The 25,108-nt window shown below is 33.9% G+C and overlaps 1 protein-coding gene across 1 annotated transcript; it reads right to left on the reverse strand.

Moving 5' to 3' along the window:
• Positions 1-16,090: 16,090 nt before the first annotated feature.
• Positions 16,091-23,188, reverse strand: LOC103485865 (violaxanthin de-epoxidase, chloroplastic). Its single transcript, XM_008443592.3, has 6 exons — positions 22,807-23,188; positions 20,605-20,767; positions 20,292-20,464; positions 18,049-18,145; positions 17,576-17,967; positions 16,091-16,718 (listed from the first exon to the last, which is right to left on the reverse strand). The coding sequence occupies exons 1-6, from the start codon at positions 22,893-22,895 to the stop codon at positions 16,184-16,186; spliced, it is 1,449 nt and encodes a 482-aa protein (XP_008441814.1). The 5' UTR covers positions 22,896-23,188; the 3' UTR covers positions 16,091-16,183.
• Positions 23,189-25,108: the final 1,920 nt, after the last annotated feature.

Raw genomic sequence — 25,108 nt, forward strand, 5'->3', positions numbered from 1 at the left:
TGGATTCTCTTTCTAATCTCTCTCTAAACTTTTATTTACAAGATTGATCGGAGAAAAGGATGAAATCTTTTATAGAAGGTGGAAAGACTAGTCCTTTCCACCAGCTCTAATGGAACTCTCTAGGTTTTGAGATCCATTCAGACCAGACAAGGTTACTTGGTGTTGAAAAGGCTTTATATAGACTACTTTCAACGAAAAACTTCTATTCTTCTTACCATGTTAGCACCGATTGCAGCCTTGTCAAGTCAAATCAACTCCAACTACCATTCTTGTCTATTAGTAAATCTCTATCACATGATGTTGTGGTTTCCCATTCTTGTCTATTAGTAAATCTCTATCACGTGATGTTGTGGTTTCTTACGTGAGGGTTTTAATCACTGTCTCTTCTTTTTTCTCTACAATCATATGATAAAACATTAGAAAACAGGCATTGAGACTTTTGCCATTTTTTTCCAGTTATATTTACGAATTAATGATAGAAGGGTAAGCGTTTTGACACATTATCTTGCGTTTTGACTCCATTGTTCTACCTAAAAGGCCATAATAACTTGTATTCCTACAAGTTATTAGTGCCTTCTATAAAGTGCTTGTACTCTGTAAGGATCTATCACATGGAAGAAATGATACTTTTCTTTGGAGTGTACTAGTTTGATTATAGGCGACACTCTTTTCTTTTTTCTTTTTTCTTTTTTATGAGGTCCTGATAGCGAACTACCTTTACACAATAAGACTCCATAGGACGGAGATAACCTATCACTACAGGAAAAAAGGTCTACGATAACTAACGAAAAATGCTATCATAGACATTTTATAGCGTTTAACAAAAAGTCGTGTCAGCCCACGTTATTAAAAGTCTGGATTTTTAATAGCGTTTTTCCAAAGCTATAAAAAGTGTGCATTTTTATAGCGTTTTATGTAGGTTATGAAAACAACTTTGTAATAGCGATTTTGTATTTGTATAATTTATGATAGGTTTTCTTGAAGCTATGAAAATGTTTTTATTGTGTGTTGTGAAAGCTATGAAAAACTGTGCATTTTGATAGCATTTTAGAACGGCTATAAGGATATCTTTTTAATAGCATTTCTTATATGTATATTATTTATGATAGCGTTTGGTTAGAGCTATGAAAATTTTTTTATAGCAAGTATAAATTGCTATTTATTGTTTATAATAGCATTTTTTAACAACTTTAAACGTTTAATCATACCTTTAGGTAAAAGCTTTAATAAAGTAGGATTTTCACATAGTTTACCTATAATGAACTTTTTTAAATATCAATATTTCATTCCCAACATCAAAATATAAAATCATCCCACTTATGTGGAGAAAGTATATTTCAAATCCTATGGTTCATGACTCATACATAAAAAGTCAAGTAACAAAAAATATCCTTACATATTGCCCTGCACAAAATAGAACTCAAAAGATTTATAATGCCCTGCACAAAATGCTATTTCTATGGTTAAGTATTCACACAAAAGATAGTCACTAATATATCATCTAATCCAACACGATGATCAACCTATACTATCCATTAGTTACAAAAAGGTTAGGGCTTTGTACAATTCTTGGTCATGACATTCTTCGACTTTGCACAATTGTTCTTTCATCAACCTACAAAAAAATTATGAACAAAACTAAATGACTAACTAAGTTTATACACAAAGATTTTAGTTAAAAAAGCGAGCTAGAAGTTAATAGTTAAGAATGTACATACTTAAAATAACTTTGTCAAGAGGTCATGCTACAGTGCTTCCAACAGCATCCTCAGTGTATGTCATCTCTGAGTTAGGTCTCCATAAAAATGCATCCGACTTCTTTGGCAAGTCCACCCAAACTTTAACAGCATGAGGACCGAGAGGAACATGGTGAACAGTAACATTAGGATCATTTGAGGACCATCGACCTTCAGCAACCACCTCTCCTGTACCACCACAATCTAGCAATGTGCACTTGCGGAGAGTATTGTTGTTATTAATACCCTACACCAACAAGGAAACATAAAATGCAATATTAAGCATAATGAGCAAGTTATAAAAATTAGAAATAAAGTTCTAGAAATTTAAAATTAAAGGACCTTACCAGAGGTGAAGTTCCAATCGGGTTAGTAGCAACATTGTTAACCACTTGATCATTCGTAGCATTAGAAAGTTGGTCGCTTCCATTACCCTAAAGTTAGAAAATATAAAAATAATGTATACAATAAGTTCAACAATTAGATATAAAGTTAAACAATTAGAAATAAAGAATATAAACCTATGTTAAAGTATGCAATGAAACTTCATACTTGTGATTTAAGAAGGTGAGATATTAAATATCTCATTTGAGTCATTTCAACCTCCATCTTCTCACACTTTTCTTCAAGTTTGGCATAATGGTCATCTTTTTGAGACAACAAAGAAAAGTTCGATGTAGTGACTCCAAATCCAAATGCTCTAATATGACCCCGATCAGGACCAAGAACCTTACTTATTACATCGTTTGCCACATCTTTTGAAGAAATGTTTATCCCTTCATTTTCAATTTCATTGATACGCTCCTAAATTACATAAATGCGTAAATACAAAAACCTAGTCAATTATTTTTACATTGGCAACTACTAATGTTTCTAAAAAAATCATAATAAACATTAACACATCATAAACTAACAACTAACAAAAACATCTTTAAATGTTTCCTTTTCCACAACCCCCCCCCCCCAACATCTTACATTCTCTCTATATACACAACAATTCATTCCATACTGCTAGCAACATTAGAGTATTACACAATATTTCATACAGTCTTCCAGCAGTGTATACAACAATTGGTCATGTACCAGTAAATATAATACTAAGAAAGACTAAGATAAAATAGTGCATAAGAAGCATAAGAAAGACTATTAAGAATGGATGGCATATATACACAACAACACATTCAGCTCAAATACATAGTAACACATTCAGCTCACATACACAGCAACACATTCATAACAGAGAAGAATGGTTCCTACATATCCTACACACTTATTTCTTTTCTTTTTTAGGTCCCACAGCTGAATGGTTCTAACATGATGCAAAAATTGAGAAAGAAAATGCTATATGTAGAATACAGTGTAGAAAATAAGAAGTGGTTTGCATCTTAAAGGAGATTCATAACAAAGAAGAAAATGGAGTTCATAACAAAGAAGAAAATGGAGCATACTCTAAGTTGATTGAATAGAAGAGTATTTACAACTTTACCAATGTTTCTGCAACTTCTCAGTTAATGGGAGTTCCATCTTTCTTCCTATGTGCTTTGGTCCATAATGCGACCCTTGTCACTGATGATGAATCCATAGAATTTTTTTTCTTAAAAAATTGCAATGTAGTTAGATATAGTATTAGATTCAAGAAAATCATTATATTTTTACTTTAGAATAATGAATACCATATCTTCCGCCAGTCGAGCATAACCTTTACGGCTACATGTATGTGGAAGTTGCCTCTTCTTCATTGATTTGAACTTTGCACTTTCAGCCTAATCAAATAGAAATGGATTAATCATCAAATATAAATTGTACTTATATGTATCTTTTAAAACAAATGGCCACATTGACTTACCTTGAACCGTGCAATCTTCTTTTCTTTCACAAAGTCCATCCAATCTTGCGTAGATTGTATATTGGACGGCTTCATTTTACTAAGCTCTTCATAGTTGGAGGTTGATTGAATTTTTTTCACCATTCGTGATTTTCCAGCTCTCCACAATCTTCCCATCTTTTGAAAAAAATATCTTCTTTGCCAATCTTCTTTCACATTGTATCTTAACTACAATATTTCAAATAATTCCAAGTATGTACGATTAATAAAACAAATTATAATCAATCAAATTATGCAAAATGAAGAAAAAAAGGTACTTACTTGAATTGATGTCCATAAGATTTCCTTATATCTTGTTGACAATTTTCTCCAATCATTTAAAGTCATAGGCACTACCTCTCTCACAAGTGGACCTAGAAATGAGGACAATCCAACTGAAGCTTCACCAATTGGTTGTCCAAACTGGTTAAAGGTTATATTCACTTTATCGCACTCCTCAGTTGCAAGGTTTTCATCTTTGTAGGACCTCTACGCTTTTTTGGGAGTTGTGTGGGTACAGGTGAACTCGGAGTTGTGTGGTTTGGTTCAGCTTCATTTAGATCCTCACCTACTTCTTGTGATACCTCTACAATTGGTGAAACAACAAGGTTACCAAGCAACTCAATTACATACTATGATTTATGACTTTGTGCAATCAAGAATCCGACTACAAGGATGATACTTTCAAACAAAGGTCTAAAAAGTCAAGTGGTCCTACTCCTACTATTATCATAAACATACACTAGAATGACTATAAACTACTTCTTTGATAGAAAATAGTAAACAAACTCAAATGAAAGAATTCTCCTAATAACCAACAATCAAAGATCAAAAGTAAGGAGAAGAAGAGGGAAACACTAAGTCATTAAAAAAAGACTAACTATTTACTTGACTAAGCATCAAGATTTAAAGACTCATGCTTGACTCAAGTCTCCTAACATCAAAACCTTCGGACAACTAAAACATTAATTTACGACCAAAGGAAGTTGTACTTAAAGGTACTTTATTCAAAAGGAGCAAAAATAGAACATAACCACTTGCCATTCCAAGTTCAAAGTTCAGTAACTATGAAGCAACAAGGTTATCAAGCAACTCATTACATACTACGATTTATGACTTTGTGCAATCAAGAATCCGACTCCAATGATGATACTTTCAAAGAAAGGTCTAAACAGTCAAAAGGTCCTACTCCTACTATTTTCATAAACATACACTACAACGACTACAAACTACTTCTTTAATAGCAAATAGTAAACAAACACAAATGAAAAAATTCTCCTAATAACCAACAAGCAAAGATCAAAAGTAAGGAGAAGAAGAGGGTAATAGTAAGTCGTTAAAAAAAAGGTAACTAAGTAATAGTAAGTCGTTAAAAAAAAGGTAACTATCTACTTAACTAAACATCCATATTAAATACTCATGCTTCACTCAAGTCTCATAACATCAAAACCTGCCGACAACTAAAACATTAATATACGACCAAAGGAAGTTTTACTTAAAGGTACTTTATTAAAAAAGAGCAGAAATAGAACGTAACCACTTGCCATTCTAAAAAAGTAAATGGTCCCACTCCTACTATTATCATAAACATCCACTATAATGAATATAAACTATTTTCTTGATAGGAAATAACACAAAAACTCAAATGAACAAATCTGGCAACAATAATGATCAACAAACAGATGGAAGCAACATGGCCTTTTTGCAATATCTAGATTAAATAAATTGGCTACAACGACAACAACTAAATATTAAAAAAAAAGACTCCAAAGTAAATATTTGATAAAAGAAAATGGCCCTTTAATTATCCAAAAGCAACTGAAATAAACAAGATATATATATTTTTTTAAAAAGCGTTATTGAGGATAAGAAGAAAAGAAAATTGTGTGGCTCCCGTAACTATCTCATGAAGAAACTGAGTCCCTATCCCAATCCCAATCCCAATTATGTGATTCTGTCTTTACCATGAAACTCATAAATAAGTGGTACAAGAAGCGATTTCTATTCAACTCCAGTTCCAAGTCCCTTAGATCTTGTGTTTGAACCTTTGCAAAGTTATTTCTATTTAAGGATAAAAGATAAGAAGAGTGTTAGCCAGAAATCAATGATTTTAAAGAACCAACCATCATTTCATCCCATGTTGTATTTTTTGTTTTTTTTTTCAATTGATAATAATGATTTGTGAGGTTATACTATTTGTTCACAGGTGGTAGAGTTGAAGTAGAATGCAGAGATAAAAAAACCCCAATGCCAGTTTCAAATAGCGAGTTAAAACAAACAACAATAGGAAATTCAAAGTTGTTTTGTCATTCTCAATTGCTAAACATATCAAAAAAATTGAAAGATGTTCTGTTAAATAGATGAAATCCAGTGCTCAGATTATTCGATTGTTTTGTTAAATAGATAAAGTTTAGATATTTAAAGAAACCCAGACTTTTCCCCTCTCAATATTGTTCAGATTCGATTTCATATGCCAACAAATATTGATTATTTTTTATTTTATTACATATATACATATAGAAACCACAAGTAATTCAACTACTGTGTTTAAGATTAGTGAGAAAAAAAGGAAAGTAACAGGAGAGGTTATTTATAAAAGCCTAAACCCATAAACTTGTGTCCAAAGCATGATTTTGACTCGCAAACAACACTTTACTGGGCTATTAAGCTAAAGAAACAATAAAATCATCAACACTACCACTATCTTAACAATGAAATAGAGAAAGCCGAGAAATAGAAATACTTACCCGGCCGGGAGAGACGTCGTCGTCGTCGGTTGAATGGCTGTTGAGAGAGGGATGGATTTTTTGCTTTTGGTTTTTGGTTGAACGACCGTCGTCGGTTGAACGACCGTCTCGAGAATCGCCATCGATTGTAGAGAGATGAACAGAGATCTTGCGGTCGAGAGTAGGGTTCTGCACAACTTCTTCGTTCGGCCTTTTTGCGATAAGTCGTTCCCCTTTTTCCCTTTTTTTATTTTTTTATTTTGGGCTGGTCCATTTTAATTTCCCCCCCCCCTTTTTTCTTTTTAATAATAGCTCATTGTAAATAGGCTATCCTCCAAAGCAATTAAAAGCCCATATTGTTGTAGTGTATGTGACGAAAAGTACTATGAGATGAGAAAAAGACAACATGGGAACCCTTGTTGCAATATAAGCCTACTTCACCATGATGTCGTTTATCATGTAAAGAAGTCGATAATTGATTTGACCCTGCATCCCAATTTCGGGATAAGGTTATGGCAGAGACATGCAGCGTTTTAGTATTAGACCACTTCTCATCGTTAGCAGAAGTAATCATTCTTGCATGAGAAACTTCATTGGATAGGCTTATAAATAAAGGAAATCTGATCATTTTGAATTTTCTTTTACCCTGACCTCACTTATGAGAGAATTAAAAAGATTTTTGAGTTTTTTAGAAATCCAAAACACGTCTGAATCCGGCAAAAATTGCAAGAAAGTGCAAGGAAACTCTTGTCTAAGGAGCTAGGCGGAGAAGCTAACTGATTGTGACTTTGAGTGGTTATTCTCATAAATGTATCCAAAATGAAAAAGATTTCTAAAAGGTGTTTAAATCCTTAAATATATTTCTATTGAAACCATGAGCTATATGATTTCTCTTATGCTTTCCAATTCATAAAATGCATATAACTTATAAATGAATTGGACTTATTATGAATTGGAATACTATGATAAAATGATGCATTCTAGAGAATGCATGAGATTTGATAAAGGTTGAAGTGAGATGATCATACAACATGATATGAATTACAACAAGTGATTTAAAAGAAATATTTTGTGAGTGATTTTCTAAATGAACGAAAGGTTTTGAAAGCATTCTCTTTGAGTCTTATGTTGCATTTATATTTAACGCGTTGTGTATGATATTGTTGATGTTGACGTTGTTTATTTGAAAAGAGAAAATCAAAGTTTCTTGAAATGATGATTTTTGAAGAATGCTTGAAAATTGATAAATTTTGAATGAGATGATCTTTTGTACCCTATGCGATATGATGCATCATACTTGTTGTGTGATGTGGTATGAGATGCCTTATCATTGTTGTGTGATGTGGTATGAGATGTCTTATCCTTGTTGTATAATTTGGGATAAGATGCTTTATTCATACTGTGTGATTTGGAATAGAATGTCCTATTCATGCTGTGTGATCTTGAATAAGATGTCCCATACTTGTTGTATGATTTGGTATGAGATGCACTTTATTTGTTGTGTGATCTGGCATTGGAAGATGTGTTGTGTGTAGTGGAATTGATGAAACTTGCTAAATGCGTTGATATTACTCCGCATAACTGCAACTTGGCAAAAGAGTGTGCTAAACGTTTAAGCTGAGGAAAATGTACAAAGATGTAATTGAACATACAAAATGATTTTGCGAGATGATTATGCGGTATGCAAGAGGCATACGATGCGATATGAATTACAGTGAAGAAATTAGAAAGAAACGATATCCATATGAATTATGATGAATAAAAACAGAAGTGATTCTTTATGAGATTTATGAATTGTTGATAAAATTGAGATGTTGAAAAATGCTTAATGCCTTGAATGAGTGTTTTAAACTCAAAGATATAATGATTAATTTATTGAAGGTGATGATAAAAGATTCAACTTACTAGCATCTAACCTTTCCAATGTCTTGTTTTATTCTCGCCCCCCAGGTAGCGAAAGGCATCCAACATTAAATTTGCAGCCTTGATTTCCTACTGTGCGCTTTTGAACGCATCATTTTGGTAATGGCCATTATCAACTTGCATAGCATATAGAAGCTAAGAGAAGAGAGTATAAGTGTTACTTTAAGTTATGTTTAGTGGTTTTGTAAAATAATGTTGTATAAAGTACTGAATGTAACTTGTGATTTGAATTATTAATAAAGTTTTTCGCAATTCATCTAAGTCCACATTCCACATTTAATTTCTTTATGGTTGTCTTTAATTTCGCTTACTAGGCGTTCAACGCGTTGCTTCGTAGAGAATATCGCATTAGAAGTCTAGGCAGTCAAGTCTCTCCTTCATCGTATAGAGTGTTGGAGGGAGGTGTGACAATTTCGATGTCAGATACAAGTCAAGCCGCTCAAGTACATACAAGAAAAATGATACTTCCGAAAATCCATGGTGCGGGATTGGATTTAATCACTAGTACTTATTTTGATCTATAGATGTTTGTTGTTTGTACTTGCATTCTAAAATAGTTCGGTTAATGGGTAATGTGCAGGGACATTTGCTTCGATTCGGTATGGCACTAGAGCGGTCTCTAGTTTCTTTAGTTATGACAATGTCAAAGTTGGGGACCTAGTGGTTAAAAAATCAGGTAACTTGTGGTATTAAACTATTCTTATATCAAACAAATTGTACGTATATCAATGATTTGTTACTTATTGCTATTCTCTTTTTCAGTTGTTCATTGAGGCAACTAGAGAACCTAGTCTTACCTTTCTGGTGGCCAAGTTTGAGGGATTGTTGGGACTCGATTTTCGATTGTAGTTGGTAGTGCTATCCCAGTATGGTAGGATATGCTCATCTAACATTGCTAATTATCTTTAAAAATTCTTTTTAGTCATAGAAGCTTGAATAATTGGGTGGTGTAGTTTTCTTCTTAGGTATAACATGGTTGAACAAGGTCTTGTTAAGGAATTAGTCTTTTCCTTTTGGCTTAATGAAAATGCTAAGGAGGAGTAAGGAGGCAGTAAGGAGGCGAAGTTATGTTTAGAGGGATTAATCCAAAGCATTATAAGGACAAACGTACTTATATTTCTGTCACATAGAAAGGTTATTGACAGGTTGGATTTTAAGTCGTCATCTCATACCTCTTATTTCATATTTTCTTTCCTCACCATGCTTAGCTTTTTAATTTTTTTTTTTTCTGATTTGTAGTTTGACATGGGCGATATTCTCATAGATGGTGAACCAACTAGGCAACGTTATCTTTATTATAAAAGTAATAATGGAAGGTATTTTCTTAAAAAAATATCGAACTCCTAATACTCAAATATCAATCATCAAGAGATCATATACAACTCTCAATGTATAATTTCGATGCGCTGCATCCTCGACGTTAGAAAGGCCTCTCTCAACGTTTTTTTCTCGACCACAGTGCCAATAAGCATTTAAGCATTGAGAGATCTCCCAATTCTTGTAGGAAATCATGACAATCATTCATTGATAGCAAAAATATTAGGTATCAAGTAATTATAGGGATATAAAAAAAAAAAGAAATCATCATTATGAACAGAAAAATAACTACAAATCTAAGCTCAGAGCTCAAGGGTTAATAGTCATACTTTTCCTAAGCTAGCAACAAAATAAGCTAAAAAGTATGCTAAGGAGCTAAAACAATTGTAAAATTTGGCAAAGTTTGACTAATACCCAAAATAGGACTACCATGTAAGCATTATGTATGCAAATTGCAAATTGGTACGCACCCATTTAAGAATATGCTTCGTCTTCAAAGTATTGTAAATTAAAATAGAACGGAGAGAGCAAACAACAAAGAGGAGAATTTGGAGAATTCCCCCTGTGATTTCTTCTATTTTGGGTTGCTTGGTTGCACGAACAAAGTGTGTTTCTTTTCTTTATCGATCATTTATCTTCGTTCCTGAAAATCAAGAGGAATTCTCTCAGTTTTATTTGAATTCTAATCTAAACTAAATCTAAAAATAAAAGAAAAATACGAAATTTAAAGAAAGCTGTAAAAGATGCAAATATTTTAGGTCGGTTGCTCTCGACTGTGTTTTCACCGACTCATCCGAGATCAATAATGAGTGGTTTATGGTTCCTCTATTAATCTCTATTATTCTTGTCTTTTCTTGCTTATGCTCTGATTAGTCATCGTTAGTAGAAGGAAGGATACAATCTATTTTATCAAAGAGTAAAAGTTTAAGGAGATTAAGAGAGAGATTTAAGTTTAATCCCTAGTTCATATAATTAGAGATGTAATTTTCATCTAAAGAATACCATTGAACTAGATGAAAGGATCAGAATATTCAAATGAGCATTATCTTTATCCAAAATATGATGGTGTGACACAATCATCATGATTCTTTTTAAAGTCATTATTGACAAACTTAGCTATGAAGCTACCAATTAAAACATCAACGTTATCGTGGTCTTGTGCAAGAGTTCTATGAAACTCATAAAAAATGTCACCAATGTGTAAATCATCATTCAAGGCAAATTTCATTATTCTTTTGATTTGAATCATCGATGTTGTCAAAATTATAGGAATCGCAAGAGGGCATATAACTAATTCATCAAAATTCTCATGAACATGCTCATTAACAAATTCGTTAAAATTCTTATTATCAAAATTAATATTAAATTCAAAGCCTAAACAAAAAGAGGGAGGAGAACTCTCATCTAATTAATTTTCATCAAATTAGTTTTTTAAGATTCCAACTATACCATCCAACAAAAGCTCATAATGTGTATCAATGGAAGCATCAAAATTTTCATGATCAATTTGGTTGTCAATAGATTCATCAAGATCAATCTCAAGATAATTATCTTCTAAATTGAAATCATCAAAGCTAAAGTCAAAAGAAGATGTAACACTCAACTCAAATCATTCAATTAGTAAAAATCTAAAGAGGAGATTTCATTGTTATTCGTTCCAATTTGGTTATCAAGATGACTTCAGAACTATCAATCAAGGAAAGCAGATTTTCCTTGTCGTAGCAATTTTCATGAAGCAAAATATTCTCTCGAACATGAAGGTTGACTAAAAATACATTGCTAAGCAAATATTTATCATTCGTACAAGACGAGTCATTATCATAAAATGCTTCATCAAATGGGAAGAAAAGAAATCCAGTAATCTTTGGTTGTAAAATGCCCCAACAAATTTGATTTTTCATTTATTATTAATGTTAAGTGTGGTTATGGAAATTTCAAATTTTGAGCAACTTTATCACTTTGTTTTGTGATTAATTAAGGTTTGGAGTTTTTTTATTTTGGTTGGATTTTAATTGTTTTATTTGGAAATAAATTGGTGAAGTTTTGTTCTTAAAGATTAAGGTTGGTTGGTAAAAGAGAGAGAGGTGAAGATTTAATTAGGGAAAAGAAAGAAAGAGTTATTTTTAAAAGAAGAGGAAAATGAGAGATTTGATGAGATTTGGAGGAGAGAGAAGGTGGAGTTATTAGGGGTTTAAATGAGCCTCAGGACCCGTGTACCAAAAGTATTTTTTGAAAAGAAAAAAAAAGGAGGGGGAAACCTAATTAAACTTGTTTGGAAACCCTAGCCGCCGTCGCCGCTGCCGTCGCGTACCCGATTTAACTCGCAGCCGCCCGAGCACGAAAGCCGCCGCCGCGTCCGCCTGCAAGCCGTCGCCAAGCGCCGCTCTCGCCTGCACTCCGTCGCCCGAAGCCAATTCGACCCGCGTCACCCTTCGCGACCCGCAGCCGAACCGTTCGCAGCCGCTTGCCGTCGCGTGAAGCTTCGTCCCGCCGTGTCGCCGAGAAGCAGCGGCCGTCGGTCGTCAGCTGCACGCCTCCAGCCGTCGGAAACCCAAACCCGCGTTTCGACCGTCGCCCGAACCCGAAGCTGACCCGCATCCGCTCGCTCGCCCGCACACCGTTCCGCGCCCGCGCGCCCGCCCCAAGCCACAAGCCGAGCCCGCGCGCGCCCAACCCACGCCGTGAGCCACGCCTGTCTGCATCGCAAGCCGCGCCGGTCTGCACCGTGTCCGAGCCGACCCCAGCCTTCAAGCCGAGCCGGTTCCTGCTCGTCTAGTCGAGCTGATCCGCCTGCCCTTGAGCCGCCAGTCTGCTCCGGTTCCTTTCCACCTACTTTGGTGAGTCAAAAGTGTTTCTCACACCCAGCCAAGATTTGAAACTTTAATCTAAATAATTTTATTTGAACTAAATTAAATTATCGCTTAAGGAACGTCTTGGACCGAGTGACCTGGGAGTGTTGGAACTCTTCAGTAGGGGCTTAAGCATTGCAACCTCGACTGTGGGTAAGTCGCCTCAAGTAAGTCTTGGACCAATTTTTCCTTGAGGGTAAATTACTAAATTGTGAACTTTTGACCCTTTAGGACTTGCGCCGCTTGGGAAAGCGTGTTGTTACTGTTAGGACTCGTCGAGCAAATCTCTAGGTAAGAGATTTCTACTACTAGCTCTGTGATTATAACCATGAGACCGATTACACCTCCAGTTATGCATGTTAAGGACTAGACTGCATAACACATGTAATTAATGAGAGCATGATGTGTTGATGATGTGGTTACATGATGGTATGATATTGTGATGATGTGACTTGTTGTAATTGTATGTTGGATATTGTGGTGGGTTGTGAAATGACGATTAGACTGGTTTGATTACATGATGATGCTATGTGCATGTATGTTATGGTTAGGGTTCTGTTAGCTTAACCTATTAGAGTCGTACCTGCATGGGTGTCCTTCGGGATTACCACCTATTTAGGACTGTGTGGTCCGACGGGACGTCAGTCTAGCATGGATATAGATATGATTCGAGTGGCTCGACAGGGTCCTCGCATCCCGATTGTCTTAGTGTCACCCTCGGGTTCACTACTGACCAGTATGTCATAGGTGCTCCCCCGGGACACCGAAGACCAGATTTTCGTTCCTACGGGAGCGCATGTTGCACGTGTTCGGGAACGTGCCAGAGATTGGGTACCATTTACAGGACTCTAATAGGAAGCTAACAGGCACCTAGTGGGACTAGTAGTGGGTCCCTTACTGAGTATTTTATACTCACTCTCTCCATGTCATGTTTTTCAGGTAGAGGCCGAGGTAGGGGCAAAGGCAAGCTGGCGAGCGACCCGAAGTGACCGTGGCGAGCCATAGAGATTTCTGCTTCCGCTTACACCTCGTTTTAGACATTTAGTACTTGAGTTTTATTTTCTTCATTATTTACTATTTCATTTCTTTAAAAGTAGATAGGGCCCGAGTAGGATTTTAATATTTAATTACATTTTCCATATTATCCTAAATTTGATTTTCATAAATAAAATTCTGAAGTTTTATTCGTTTTTACTAAACTTGATGGCTTAAATCACGTGTTTTACATTTAGTAATGACTTCGGCTCAGTATAAGGAGTTGGGTCGTTACATCGGTTGTTTGGACAAGAGGGTAAAGAGCGGGATTCACCATGTAATCATCATCAATGAGATTTGAAAATTTAGCTCTATGTAAAAAGGAATCACTTTGCATTGGTGAAGTAGGTCGTTCATGTTGTTTATATACATAGCAAGGTCATGTGTGAGAAACGTGGCTTCCCCATTGGATTTTGCTTCCTTAAAAAAAATTGGGAAGAAGAAGATTAGAGGGGAGGAAGAGGGTCATAAAAAGGTATTGTATTTGTTCAATCAAAATGATTTCGGTTCCCCATAACTCGAATTTGAATTATGATTATTATTATAATAAATAGGGATCATTCCTTTGATCCTACGTACCTTTGTTTACCTCTCCCATAAGGCTTAGCCAATTGTTGCATTTACCACATGTGGATAGACAAATTTAACCTTGTAATTCTTTTATGCATTTCTATTTTTTTTGTTTTCCTCAAAATGATATTGGTGTTCAAATTTTTATATTTTTTTAAATTATTTTTTCTTTCCTCTCTTTTCTCTCAAACTAAACTCTGCTCTTCCTACATATTTATTATTTATATTATTATAGGAAGAGTTAGCATACAGAGCAAAGAGATATCAAATAATAAATTTATCAAACAATTATTTTTTTATTTTCTTACAAATTGAATTAGATGTTCATGAAATCTACCAATAATCAATACATTTTAGAGATATTTTCGTTAGGGTAGGGTCGTAAGCTATGAAACAACATAAGTAGATGCAAGAATTGATATTGGGAAATAGTAAAAATAGAAGAACAAAATAATTGCAAATGAGAGATGTGAAGGGTTAAGTCTACCGAAACAAACCTTCCAACTAATTTGTAAACCTAACTTTAATAGATTTTACCAACAAGAAATCTTTAGAATACAAATCTCTCAAAATAAATGATTAATAAACTTCAAGAACACACAAAAAGAAATCTCTCAAAATAAATGATCAATAATAAATTTCAAGAACACACAAAAAAAAAATCATAGAAATATAATCTTGTTTGCGGTAACATGTAAGAAAGTAAATTAGGATGCTATTAATGGAGAAAGAATGCACTTCGAGAATTGAATTTAGCAAAGTAGAAGAGTTCTTATGGGCATTTATTTTAATCCATTCTCACCCTAGATAGTAGAAATCATGATTCTTGGTTAATTAATCCAAGAATCAATAGCTTTAATTGATTTTTTTTTATTAATTTCTTAATTTCCATGATTAATATAATCAAAAGTAAAGTATTTTGTGTTTCTAAAATTCCATTTTCAACACAAAATTCTCAACAATCAGTTTCAAACCAAATTTTAATTAGGCAACATTGTCATCAAACTTAATCAAGATTTCATGATATTGTAATTAATTTAAAAATCAATTACAAGATTCAAACCTTAGAAAGAAAATTGCAAGAATTTTGCTAACTCTAATTTCTCAGTTGTGTATATTGCATATTTTAGAATTAATCTCTAATTATAATGATTAAATTGGCCAAATTAGTATCCCAATACCTTTATGACCTATTAAGGAGACTAATGGACCTACCATTCGTTTTTCTCTAAATTTTGACAAAACTTCGAGAATTCTCAAATCCTCAAAAATAATATTGCGAGATATTTCGAGAAAATTTTGGTTTTGTTTTATAGTTAGTTAAAGTAACTTATTTCAAGACTTTTAATCGGTCTTTATTACACAAAATTCTATAGTTTCACGCTTCACATATCATTTTTTCCCAAAGATGAAACCTTTTTTTAATTTTCAGATTTTCTCAATATTTTCAACTCGAAACTTTCTTGAATTTGAAAATAACACAAAAAAATAACTTATATTTATTTTTAACTTCATTCAAATTCTTTTTATTAAATTTTCACAATATATTACCTGAAAATTGAATTTATATGAGGTTTTTTTCTCTAATTACCATCTAAAAACTTTCATAATTTTCGAATCATGATTTCTCCTAAAAAAGATTTCTAAATTTTATATCAAGTTGTAATTACTTTCCATTTTCATAATTTATTCTTATATCACCATTCACATAGATATTTACAATAAACATCTGGATTATATATTGTCTTAGTTTATCTTGAAAATGGTTAAACCACACTAAAAATTTCATTAACTAATTATAATAATATCTATCATTTTTCATCAATTTCTATGAAGTTTCATGAAATTTTTATCGAGATGAAAATCAAACATCATTGTTTTAGACCCGGCAATAATTCATTTATAAAACTTGATAAAGCTGCTGTTCTTTAATAATGAAGATCCAATAATAATAATTAAAAAAATAGCATTGTTCCATCATGTAAGTGTTGAATAATATTATAGTTTAATGTTAAAAGTAATTGGGGAATGAACTAAACATCTTATGTAGAAATTACCTCACTCAGAATGTACAGATGAAAGCCTTCAAGATTAAAAAATTGATGTAATTAGAGAACATGGTTTTAATTAATAATGTGAGAAGTATTATAATATCAAATTCTTTTATCTTAGTTTTCTAAGAGCAAGTGCTCTTCCAAACAAATTCTCAACCTCATTTGCTTCCATTTTAAGCTCATTCAGAAGATCAGCCTCTTCTTTTGATAATTCTCTAAGAAAAAATTCCTCATCCTGTTGAAGTTCTTTAAGACCCTCTCCCAACTTCTCAATCAATGACATCTCAGTCTTCCCTACTTTCTCCACCTCTTTTTCAATCTCTTCAACTTCCTTCTCCACCTCTTGTTCAATCTGTTCAACTTCCCTTACGATCGTTTTTTCTCCACTTTCCAATGTCTTCTCTAGCCTTTCTACAAGTGGTGGCTCAGGACCACATGAATTGTCCGTTCTTATAAACTTGTTGAAGTCTCTCCCTACACTGTTAGCTGCCCTTTCCAGCTCAGGAACTATGCTTTCTGGCAGTACAGCACTTCTTGTGTATACAACGGCTCCTCCATAGCCATCCCAAGCATCGTTTCGACCACGATAGTATACGAAAATGTAATCGTCTGGTTTGTTCTCCACCTTGCTTGATAGAATATACCTGCACAATTAACGTTCAGGATAACGAGAAGGAAGGAGGCCAACTTGAAATGGGAATAAACATTTTCAATTCCTAGCTGAGACTACTGCAGATGCACACATTGAGCGAAGGAGCGACACTTGATTTCAATCAAAATAACATGTTTACTCTCACCTTTTTCATTGCCCTTTCTTCAATCATGATTACATAACAGATTTCTTGCTTTTCTTTCTTTTTTTTGGCCCTCTTCGCCTAACTTAGTAGCAACTACTAGCAGTCATCTAAGGTAAAAATCATATTTTGTGATATAAAAGAAATTAAGAGGGATAATATTGAAAAGAGAAGCCTTCATGAGCACTTTTTGCACTAAATCATACAAGGCATGATAATGAATGCCAATAGGAAAGATTCAAGATGCTAGAAAAATTTAGTTTTAATACCAATTTGGTTTTGCAATTTCGATTTAGGTTCATTTTGGTCCTTATACTTTAACAGTGTACATTTTGGTCCTTATACTTTCAACTTTGGCTCATTTCGGTCCTACATTTTCTTCATTTTGGTACTTGTATTTATTTTTCAATCTGGATCAATCTGATCCTTGAACTTTCAAAAAGTAGTTTAGAAAATTGATCCCTTAAAAATGAAATAAAATGAAACAAAAATGAAAATGAAGAGATCCAAATGGTCACTTTTAAAAAGTATAAGGACCAAATGAACAAAGTTAAAATATAAAGGTCAAAACGAACATTTTGGAAGTATAGGGACCAAAATAGACCAAAACCAAAAGCAAATGACGAAAAACAGTATTTAAACCTAATCATACTAAGTCGGGATTCTTTTTCTTTCTTTGATCATATAGAATTGAAATCGGAGCATACCAGTCATCCTCATAGTGAAGATATTCATTGTTATGGTTGTAGAGTATGCCAGGACTGTCAGGATCTTGCACAAATCTCTGTATAGTTGATCGAGTGAAAAAACCACTATCTGGAGTACGTATTCTCCAAGTTATATTACCAACAAGTTTGCCATTGTCCACATGAAATTCATGTAACTGACAATCAAACGTATCAAAAGTGGGATTTAAGCCACTAGTGATGAACCACTTTCCACTGAAATCTGATATATTGAAACTCTTAACAAGAACAGAAGGGTCGGGTACAGGAAAGTCCCCGACATCGGATTTCATAGGCACACATTTCTTTCGTGATACTGCACATTCATTAAATTCATCCACCACACTGTTTTCAAACAGGTCACCACATTTAATCTGCAAAGAAGAACAATTAGTACGTTTCCTGATGTACTTTAGCCATTTAAAGCAATATGTACATCCAAGAGAACAACTAACCTGGCATTCAGTCTCATCAGGTCGATTGTTGCAGGTTTGGAGACAAGCAACATTGGCAGCACATAGTGGGTTTGAAATACATTTGGCAAGTTCAAGCCTGACATATGGAAAAGAAACGAGTCATTTTAGAAGCCAGATACACAGCTTTTGAAAATTTGATGGCAATGCGACTTTCTTTCCAGTGGAGGGAAGGAGTTAGAACTTATACAAAGAAAACAGAACCATTCTAAATAATGAGGCAACATAGGCCTTTACTAAACCACCATCCAGATAATGATCGATGCATGGACCATTCCCGACAGCATGCTTGCCAGTGCTAAATTCAAGGCTGGAATCTGCAATTTTTATGTTTGGGCTGTCCGCTTGTCTCCCAAAATGTAGAACACTAGTCTAATATCCGGTTATGCTTTAAGGTTCTTTTTTGTGGGGTTGTTGACTAGAAAGGGATAACAGACATTATGAAGATAAAGATCTCTCATAATGTTTTTTGCAGCATTGTATAACCTTGCACTTCTTCGTGGTGTCATAGTGACAATAAATTCATTTCTCATCATCTCATTTTGGTGTTCCTCAAATTTGGAAATGCGTTTTTGTTAGTTCCTTATGGGAGGGGTTTTTCTCTTCCCATGCCCTAACGTTTTAGCTTGTTCTTTGAATACAGATCAAGTTTCTTATAAGACAGAAAAGGGGCTCTTTATACACCTGTTATCTGGAATGTTGTCCCTCCTAAAGAGTGCAGATGAATTTTTATGTGGTATACCTAAAGAAGTTAGGAACCACCATGGTTGACTGGTGGTCAATGGAGCTGGCGAAAGTCATAAAGAACTTAGAGAGAGTGAGTTTAAAGTATGGTAAGCACCTACCAAGAATTTTATAACCTATCCAATTTCAGGGCAACTAAATAAAGTAGAATCAATTGTAAAATTTAATCAATCACTCAAGTTATAATTATAAATGGAGAAGATTAAAAAACTTTCTGGAATACTAATCGATGAATTGGAGGATGATTAAAAATGCTTGAAATAAATTTCAGTGCAACCAAAAACCATAGTCTCTTGCTTACAGACAAGAAAAAAAAATCTAAAAAAGGAGAAACAAAGACAATTCAAAAGCCTAAAGAGAACAAATTTAAGAAAGCTCAAAGATGATTGAGAACATACTAAAAAGTGGAAAATGCAAGGAGATAAAAATGGTCTAGAATATAACAACAAGACATTTATCTCTACAAAACCAAGACACAGAAAGGCCAAACAATTACTCCAAAAAAACGAGGAGGAAATTATGTTCTTTTTCAGCATAATTGGGCATTATTTTGGTATCATTCTAAACCTATAATAGAAATAGTTTTACTATTTTGAAAGGAAAAAAAAACCCAAGCCTATAGACAAAGAGAAAAAAACATTTAGGTTAATATGATCTCCAAAGTGAGAAACTTCAAATGGTGATAGCTACATGGGGATGTGTCATTACACATTGATGATCGTTTTGAAGTTTATTTATATAAAAATGATGAAAAAGAACTAGCTTAGAGTTTTATCCAATATATTTCTTTCACCCACGAGCACCCATGCATACCATGGTTTTTCTAACCATGTGAACAAATAAGCTTATTTGTGTTGGGTGATTATCATAATCTCTTTTAAGCATCATTTGATTCATTTACTTTATTCTCTTGCCAACTTCTAATTGGAGAGAGTTACAAAAGTATTTGAAAAAGGAAAAAACAATCTACTCTTACTTGTTAAGCCACAATTAGTTAAGAAAATATGCAGCTTTGAACCCAATTGATATTGAAATGGTGAAAAGGTGTTGGTATAGGGGTAACTCTGCAGCATAATGCATTTCCATTAGCCATGAGCTATCTAGAAAAATAAGTGATACCATTTACTTTTTCTTGAGCTTTTTATTTCTCATTACTCCCTTCCCTGTTCTATGGAAACAGATTAATCGAGGGTATTTCTTCTATTATACAGCTTTAATGACTACCTGGTTTCAGATACTGTCATTACCGGGTAATTCAATTGGAACCCATGACTTTTTTTTTTCCTTTTTCTTTAAGGCAATACATAGTTTTTCTGTTTGCAGAAGCAGAAATTAAATGTAAACAAGAATAGAAACTTTCTCCAAGTTGTCTACGGTGCACATGTGAACATATCTTTTGCCAGCCTCACCAAAAATCAAATATTTACAGATGATGAGGAGTTTAACTGTGATATCAATTACTAACCAGCATATGTAAATACCTGCACTCCTTAAGTAAGCATGTACATGTTTTTAGTGCATCAACAGCTTGGGATGATGGTATAAACATGAATGTGCACGTCAGTATAACAACTATGCCCACAGATTGTATTTGGCTCCATTCTTGAAGAAAACTTAATGACTTTCCAAAAATAAAGTCAAAGCATTCATCCACCTTCAGAGAGACAAAGAGGAACAAGGCAAAGCAAAAAGGAGAAAAAGAGAAAAAGAAAAAAAGAAAGAAAGAAAAGGCATTAATATATGTCATTAAATTGAAAGCAAGAAGAAATTAAGAGAGTATGTCTAGGGATGTACCTTGTATTTACTTATCTTCATTTCACACAAGGCAGTCTTTTCTGGCCTATGGGAGGGAATTGCTAAACTTCTTGACTTCGAAAATCTACCAGTCGAAGTAGATTTCCAAGAGTATTTTGAATATATTTTCTCAAGTATTCCTTGATAACATAATACCTTTCTCCTGGAAGCATTACAAACATTAGTAAAGTGACAACCAATTATAAATCACCATTGACCAAACTAAGACTTCTTAGACATCGAGTAGAATTGGTATGAGTTGATTAGAGCATAAAAGAAGACAAATATAGTAATCAACAGATACATATGATCCATCATACAATATGCTTATGCTTTCACCAAAAATAATTAAACAAGAACATAATTTCTAAATTACTCAACTGCACTGGATCAAAATTAAAATCCACATGATTCTTCATGTATGCTTTTGGTTGGTCTGTGGTGTTGTGAAATGAAATGTTCAGTATTGATGCATTACTATGCGTTGGTCATTCTTCCCATGAAAAATATAACCATTTATGGTTGGCATTCAACAAAAATAACTTATAGTCTCTTGGATATGAAAGAAATGTGAGAACTTTCAGGGATAGTATCCAATGTATTGGTGTGTTTTATTGTACGTATCTTTTAGGGGACAGGACCCCATTAAGTTCCTTTCCTCTAAAAAAATAAATGGTTTAGAATACAGAGGGCTATGAAGCATGGATACAAATATAAGACACTAATACAAGACATGGATACGACACAAGACGGACATATCAACATTCAATTTTTTAAAATTTAGGAAACAAATACACCAAGAACAAGTTTATTAAATATACTTTTTAAAAATATATATCATTTGTAGATTTCAACGTTGATGAGTTCATGTACTTATATGCTTAAAAAATTTGTTGATGTACTTACTCTCATAATTTACAATTTTAATGATACATATTTAGTGCGATGAGTTCTATATGTGTCTAACAAATGTTGGACCTACTTTGACTCTATACATCTACTTTTGAACACATCTATTGCACTTGCAAATGTTCGATATGTGTTCAATAAGTTTCAAAGTCTACAAGTGTTTGATACGTAATTGACACAAAAACTCTAGCCAAACTAAAGTGTTTGCACTCTGTGACGTTGACTAAAAGAGAAAACAAAATCATTGTTTCACTTGAACATTTGTGCCTAAAAGGATGTTAATTCATGTGGAGGAGAAAGGAGCCTATACAACTGTGGGTTTGCCCTACACAGTTACCAGTACCATATTACAGCCATCCAACCAACAAGCTTACGCTTGCGCTTGCTTTTAGATAAGCATGAAAAGTGGAGTCTATTACCCATACAATATCACGGATATGCACAACACATGCAACCGTACAAATTTTAAACCCCACAAGTGAGGGTGAGTATTGAACTTTTTTTGGCCATTTGGTGAGTCAATTGCACTCCAACAATCCTCCCCTGTAACACAATACCACATGTCTTCCTCAAATAGTCATCTATCTAGTTAACCCTTATCTAGGCCAAACTCTCTTCACCAGAGCACATTACCTATCTGATCTAGTTTAACCACAGATAACACCATTATTACATCTTCCAAAGTTCACCATTTCTTTGTTTGGGGCCCAAGGATATTTACCAGCATGGCTAAGTCAATGACATTGGTCTAATATCATTTTAAATCACAAATTGACTCAAACTCAAAAGTTTAAGTTGTAGGGTTGATGGGTGAATTAACATCCTTTGTGTTGCAACACTATTTACAACTGTAGTTCAATTCTAATTTCTAAGTAAAAGTTGCATTAATCAGGTTCCTTCGCAATTCTAACTTAAACACTATTTCGTTAGACAATTTCTCGCACAAACTTCAAGCGGAAGAATAGAAATCTGATCTTAAAAAAATCACTTCAACCCTTCTAGTCACTTACAATTTTGAATCGCAGTTTGTTTATGAATGCAGTTCATAATTAATTAACTGTGAACAGTTCTTAATTTTCATAATCGTAGGTAGCAACATATTTAAACAAAAACAATGTCATCAATTTCAGAATTCCTCTATAGTACGTACAACCATATGATTCCATGAACTTGACAAGCTCAACAGAAAATTTGAAATCTTTGCAACAGCCGACCCAGTTCCCAAATTGCGAGTGTTTAGCCATAAATTTCATAGAAACCCTCAAAAATGAGAATTGAAGAAAGAAGACAGACCTGGGTGTGGCGAAAGAGTTGGTGGTGAAGCTGGGAGGAGGGAATGAAGGTGAAGATGAAGAGGCAGAGGAGGGCCAGACGGTTTTCATGGCGCATCAGTGATTTGAAAAGAAGGATAGATAGAAGAAGGAAGAAGAATGATAGAGAAAAGGCGGCAACGAGGGATTCAGATAAGCCGCCATTTTTGTGTGGAAACCGTGAGCTTAACGTATAACTGACCCCTCCCTTTTCCAAATTTTATTCTTCTTGAATTTTCTAGTATCTCCTTATTTAGTTGCAACTTGCAAATCCGTACCATTAACAACCTCTTCGTTTTAAATCTAAATCGAATGGTCGCCATGGTATGGCATGAGTGATGAATATGACTCTACACAAAATTGTATGTTTACTATTAAGAGTGGCTATAAGATTTTCATTAATTGTTCCTTTTGTTTGGGTAAAGTTCTTCATCCGACAGTTTGGTCAAGTGGGGGAAATCTCTTTGGTCCTTTCAGATACCAAATCAAATTCAACTGATGGTGTGGAAATTGTTTCAAAATATGTTACATTCGAATTTTAATCTTCACAGAAGACGTATCCAAGTCAATCAGCGGTGTGTTATGAGAAACAGAGGCAACGGAGCATACCTCTTTTAGGAACAAACCTCCTAATCAATTATTACCATTATTATTTTTCTTCTCCAGGTGGAACTCGACTTTAATCTTGTTTCTAAACTCAAACATCTTAAAAGAAAGCAATTGGTTAGAGATAAAATCAAATAGTTGAATTGAGTTGTTAATAATTATAGGAAAGTAATCGAAAAAGTTACACGAATAACAAAGTGAGAAATGTAAGTATTATAGTATTACATGTGAGTTGAGGTAAATAACGAGGTAATAAATCATTTTAATTATTGATGAATCAAACAGTAAATTTGATTTTTTTTTCTCTTAACCGAACTGCCCAAATTACCAGAGTTGTCAACAAGCTTCATCTCTGTTTTTGTTGGTTTGCTAAGATCCTTGTTTCAAGCATGACTATGATTGTGTTTGTTGGTGAAATTTTGTTAAAAGAAAAGAGAAAGCTATATCCTGTCCCAGATGGATAAAATTTGAAATGGAAGTTTGCTTCATATACCCTCACCTTTTTCTGAGTTTCATTTTCACATTCTCCATTCTCTTCTCTACGATTTTCATTAAAATTCTTCTTCTCGAACTTCTTACAACACTTACTAATCCACTTGACTTAAACTAACTTACTCAAATAAATAGGAGAATTTAAAACATAACTTAATCATTCATTATACAAAACTTTTAGAAATGTCATCCCTGGAAATCATTATAACAGTGGGGTTATAAGATAGTTTTAAACATAATAAACTTTAACAAAACTCAACCATAAGTCCGACGTAACCCTACATGAGTCCAAACTATCGGACCAAGACAAACAATAAGTACCTAGTAGACAAAATGACAGACTGACAAAGTAGGTTAAACTCTAGGATCATGATCACTACCTAAAATGTGAACTGAAAGGCCAAGTGAGTGACTACTTTTAATAAATATGCAAAGTATATTGAAAAGCATAATCTTGAGCAAAAAAGCATTAGTTAACTTTTTATTTTCTAGTTTTCGCAAACAACTAAACAAATCAAGCTTTCTGAATATCAAGAATAAACCAACAATAAGTTCAAACTTGATTTTTATACACGTCATTAAATCATTTCATTTCTCTAGTAACCCAACTAATTATGTCCTAGTAGAGCCCAATCGATACTCTGGTGCCTAACCTTGTTGTAGAAAGGTCGCCCATTACTACAAACATCTAATTAGATTGTAGTAGAGCACACTCAATACTACCAACATATATCTCTTTATGTACACATAGCTATTCTCAAAGCTAACAGCTCGGGTATTGATCAATGCTTAAAACAAATATCTCATAACTTGTAAATAACTTAGCTTCGAATAACTCATAACTCAAATCTTTCTTTTCTTGCTTATAAACACACTTGTAACTGGTTGTCGGTTTGTTTCATGTTCTTAGATGGAACACACGAATTGGTTACGCACCTCTCATCTGCTTCATTATAATTGCGTTGATTTCACATTTAAAGTTATATTTCTGTGACTTGCAATGCGAGGAGACAAGGTTATGCGATAAAAGGTGCTAACTTTGCCTCCAGGCGAGGGTCATGTTATAAAAGGTACACATCCTAGCCCATGCACTGCTATTTCCTCTAACTCTCCATTGATCAGTACAAGTTTTTCTCTCACTTGCTCAAGTGTAAGCGAAGTTAGAGGTTTCCTAGGTAAGCTAGGAT

This window comes from Cucumis melo, chromosome 5, assembly GCF_025177605.1.
Source record: "Cucumis melo cultivar AY chromosome 5, USDA_Cmelo_AY_1.0, whole genome shotgun sequence".
Classification (NCBI taxonomy): Eukaryota; Viridiplantae; Streptophyta; class Magnoliopsida; order Cucurbitales; family Cucurbitaceae; genus Cucumis; species Cucumis melo.

Bases quoted from the DNA above. Each gene is read 5' to 3' on its own strand.
- LOC103485865 (XM_008443592.3), bottom strand. From the start codon at position 22,895: ATGAAAACCGTCTGGCCCTCCTCTGCCTCTTCATCTTCACCTTCATTC. The intron at 17,968-18,048 runs GTTAGTTGTTCT...TCTTCTTTGCAG, and splicing joins CTGATGAGACTGAATGCCAG to ATTAAATGTGGTGACCTGTT. The intron at 16,719-17,575 runs GTATGCTCCGAT...TTAATTGTGCAG, and splicing joins CTTCACTATGAGGATGACTG to GTATATTCTATCAAGCAAGG.